Source organism: Anoplophora glabripennis, unplaced genomic scaffold, assembly GCF_000390285.2.
Source record: "Anoplophora glabripennis isolate ALB-LARVAE unplaced genomic scaffold, Agla_2.0 scaffold247, whole genome shotgun sequence".
NCBI lineage: Eukaryota > Metazoa > Arthropoda > Insecta > Coleoptera > Cerambycidae > Anoplophora > Anoplophora glabripennis.
In genome coordinates this window covers 270,110-274,654 of record NW_019416598.1, presented here as the reverse complement: position 1 = coordinate 274,654, position 4,545 = coordinate 270,110, and the positions used below count along the sequence as shown (strand labels likewise).

The window sequence follows — 4,545 nt, the reverse complement described above, 5'->3', positions numbered from 1 at the left end:
GTGTCCAAAATTTTGGCAATTATCTTATAAAAGGTAGCAACATACACCAACAGCATATATTTTGAGTATTTAGCAGTAGGTAATTCTTAATAGAGTGTCAAGTTTGAAATAAAAAGAAAAAAATAGCGTGAAAATTAATGTTTACTTCCATATTCCATATTTTGGTTTAAAAACAATTAAAATTGACTTATTTTGCAGAAAATGGAAACAACATTGTATTTGAACATATATGTTTGTATTTTATACAATTGCTTATAATTATAAGCATTAAAATCTGGTTATTAGTTGCTAAAAGTTTTGGAATTGCAAAATAATTTACAATTAAACTGCTAGTTCAAGCTCTTTAGGATTTTATTGGTAGGTACTGTTTATTACTAATGGGAAGTGTGAAAAAATTTAAAATAAAGTCTCCTTTTGACGCCTTTCTTGATCTTTTTTGGTGTTTTTATTTTCCTTATCCGCGAAAATAAAAAACACTTTGCCTTGGGCGCTTATCTGATAGTAGTTCAAAGCGGCAAAGGGATTGTAAATATTCAGAAAAAAACTGAGGGACGTCCCCTACTATCAAAGTAATCCGTTCCGATAATAAATTAATAAGGTAATCTAAACAAAAAGACTGTGTACTGACATTTTAATTAATGAAAATCGATGGGAAACCAGAGATAAGACTTGTTTACCCGAAAAAAATCAGGAACGGTAGTTCAAACCGGTTCCAATTCGACATTATTGAGGACACTGTAATTGATAACTCGTTTCCGTCAACTTCATTTAATAAAATGAGGCTGATATTTTATTAATATAATCGTTATGGGGAACAGTAATTGTTAATATATTCATGAGGCGACAGAGCAGTAATGTTAAGCGAGATAATTTTATGTATAATTATTGTAAATAATGAAATAGAAAGCTATTAGTCAATTTCGTTGATTTCCCGAAAATGTAATACGTAGTTTGTAATTTTCCACTTGTAATTCTGAGCCCTACATTTTTGGCTTTAGATATCATCTAGTCCCTGCTTTGTAGTCAAAACTTAGGCTAGTTTAGAGTTTTGTATGAAGATAATCTTTTTATTCTAATAGTGTTAATATTAATGTGAATGAAATTAAAGTAGAAACCAGTAGATTATTTCTTGACATTTACTTATTTATTTAGAAGAGCATAATTTTCTCTGCATTTCAATTTTCATTAAACTCTGTTATATTTTTTTTTATATACAAAATTATTAAAAACGCTATAAACCAGCGACTCCGCCATAATTTGAAATCAAGAAGTTTTACCAATGCTTATTTCTTGTGTCTTGAATTTTACTTTAAAATTCTGAATATTAAATCTGTTATGTCTTTATAGATACATACACTTTGACGATTTGCTCATTGCTTTTAATTCCTTTAACTTTCTTGGTAAAAACTGCAACAAGTACTTGAACAAATTGACAATTATGTTGTGCAAATACATTTACTCTTTATTTATTTTAGGTCAAGCTTCAAACGTGTTTAACTCATATCCTTATCTTCATTAGACTAATAATAATTAACACTCAAATGAATTTGAAATTTTTATCCCAGAAATTGATAAAGCAGCCTTGTATTAAATTATTCCAGATTTCTCTCTCGTTTGTACATACTTGTAAAGATAATTGTCTCTTCTGTAATTTTTTTATTTTGATTTTTAATGTTACTATTTATATAAATAAAACATTATCAATTTGTATATCTAAATTGACAGTGTCCATTTTTCTTAGAATATTTAGAGATTATGATAGTTTTTTACTAACGTTTCATTGAAACATTTGATTGAAATAACAATAAAATATATGAATTTTATTGTTAGCACCCCCGGATCGTCAGATTTATGAGATTTAACATTTTTTCCCTAATTTATTAGATATTTTGCCACCTGTGAAGGAATAAAAAAATAATGCAATAAACCCCTGCATCAAAAAGATTATTTTTGTGAAAATAGTTTTGTCTGACCAAAAATCTCACACTCATCACTTATATCGCGCATCATATGACGTTTGTTATTAATTTCATCTTTTAGAATTGGTAGCCAATATGAATCCAAGGTCGTAGAATAATTAGAAACATTTTCTTTTAACAATATTTTTTTGTTTCTCAAAAATTTTGTCCGAATTTGATCGCAAAGTTTAGATTTCTCAATTTTTTTTTCAATTATTGTATTTTTTTCTCTTCTAATTTTCACAGGTCGAGAAGTCTCTCCAACAAAATGTTTAATGTATTCGCAAGGCATGCTATAAGTGCAATTTTTTGAATTTTGAAAATTATTTGGGAGCTTCTTTGGCAACAAAGTGCGTAAATCTCCGCAATTTACTTAACTTTTTATTTTTTTCACAGGTGGCAAAGAACCAAATAAATAAGGAAAACTTGAAATATCAATTCATATTTCAATTAGGCCAGTGCAAGTTTGACATTTTTATTTTCGCCTTCAAGAAGAAAAATATGTGAGCTTCTAGAGAGGAAAATATACCAGTTTTAAGAGCAAAATATACTTACTGATGATGCCACTTTGCGCAGTTGCAGTGGCACCAAATCATAGAATTCTGGTCTGATTGTTAAAAATTGCCATAAATATATGATTTTCACTGTCGATTTGGCGGATATATGAAATTTTCAAAGATATACATTTTAATTATGTTGTATTTATCGATTAAAACGTTTGTTGTAAATATTGTAGGGGAATTTTCCTAGATTACTGTTTTATTTAAAACATTGATATAACTAATTCCTATTTGTATTTTTTTTACTCGCCAAGGAGAATTATATTTGTGATTTACATGTACGCCAAAAAATTACGTCATCAGTGGCCTGTTCGACGTAAATTTCTATGAAACCTAAATATTTGGCGGACCTTATTGCTGTGATCAAGACTCAGATAAAAATTGCGTTGCTGAGATTAAATTTCATACAAAAAAAGTGCTGTTAATAGCTCCAAATCGCCCACGGGAATATTGGGAGTGTACAGTATAACGTTACGGTAACGGGATCCGTCTCTGGAGCAATTAACAGCACGGGGATGCGAGAAAATGGGTACTTTTTTGGTGCAACGGTTCCTACCTATTTGGGGGACGTCGTACTGACGCTGTCCTCTGGGGGAGCGCAGCATGAGCTGGGAATTGACAGCGGAGAGCTGGGGGAGGTGCTGCGAGAAGTCGGAAAACTCTTCGGGGGGGTTCTGCTGGTCGGAGGAGGAGACTGAGGAGGCGGCGAGCCTCTTCTGCCAGGCGGCCGCCTGGGGCCGTCTGTAAGAGTCCCTTTCGAGGTGCAGCGGCTGCGGTGTGGCCACCACGCACACCCACACACAGGCCGCCACAACGGCCCACATGCCGGAGGGGGGCACACTCACAGGATCAGGTTATCATCGCGTCGAGACATGGGTCTGCACACCGCGCCAACGTCAACTTGTTGCTGTTCGGACCCACTCGGCTGCTCTCTTCGATGGCGCGCTTAGCTGTGGCGAGGTGGTGGTGTGTTCTCGACGCTGGAGACGGCTCGCAACTGAGACCGACGCCGGCGACCGTCGGAGTCCCGACCGAATCCGCCCACGCCACGCCGTCCCCACCATGCTCCACGCCACCGCCGCTGCCGCTCCCATTCACTTCCACGCCGATACATCATCATGGAAATTGTATTTTTCGTTTCGTACTTTGTACGTAATTAGGCGGACTTGGGGATCTGCGGATAGGATTTCCCAAATTCCCTTCAGATCGTGCAAGCGGAACTGGCGATGAATACAGGAAATGTATTCGATCCGCGAATACCGAATATTCTGTTGGAAAAAGTATCTATCGAATCCTGAATACAAAATTCAGGGAGTACTCGATTCAAGAATATTTGTATTCAAGTATTCACGGTACACGAATACAATGATCGAGGTTAGAAACAAAAACAAACTATATACGAGACAATATTATCTATTTAAGATTTATTGAGTTCTGAATACAAATGTTACAGAATTCGACTCCCGAATATTTGTATTCAAGTATTGACAGTACACGAATACAATGACGAATACTTAATCCAGAGGTTAAAGACAAAAATAAACTATATATGAGTCACATTTATGTCAAGAATATAATGTATTTATGATTTATTGAATTCTGAATACAAAAGTTGGACAACTCCACTTCAGAATACTTGTATTTAAGTAATGACAATACACAAATACAATGTTGAATACTTATCTGAGAGGTTAAAGACAAAAACAGATTATTGTTTATAGAGCATGTTTAAAAAAAAGTTGAGGAAATGAAATAGTGCTTCAGCTGATTTTAGAAGGGGCGTTTTATGTAAACGTTTTTTACTTTTCATCATAAATAAGAGTCAGAACTGCCCCAAATCGGGTTTCCGGGGGTTTTCGAGGTCGCTGATCACGATTATAATGTTCAGATTGACCCACAGCCGACCTGGAGCTCAGGAACGCCGATGAGCATCATCTCCGCGGGACTCTCCCAAAATTCACGCGGGGAAGGAGAGAAACTCGGCGCCCGGTTTTTTTTTGGGTCGCTGAATTCAAATATGGCATCGG

The 4,545-nt window shown here is 35.2% G+C and overlaps 1 protein-coding gene across 1 annotated transcript; it reads right to left on the bottom strand.

The window, feature by feature from the left end:
• Positions 1–2,913: 2,913 nt before the first annotated feature.
• LOC108906619 lies at positions 2,914–3,342 on the bottom strand. Its single transcript, XM_018709927.2, has one exon. The coding sequence runs from the start codon at positions 3,340–3,342 to the stop codon at positions 2,914–2,916; it is 429 nt and encodes a 142-aa protein (XP_018565443.1).
• Between the last annotated feature and the right edge of the window lie 1,203 nt (positions 3,343–4,545).

What these genes read in the sequence shown, in the direction of transcription:
- LOC108906619 (XM_018709927.2), bottom strand. Translation starts at nt 3,342, where the DNA reads ATGTGGGCCGTTGTGGCGGCCTGTGTGTGGGTGTGCGTGGTGGCCACA.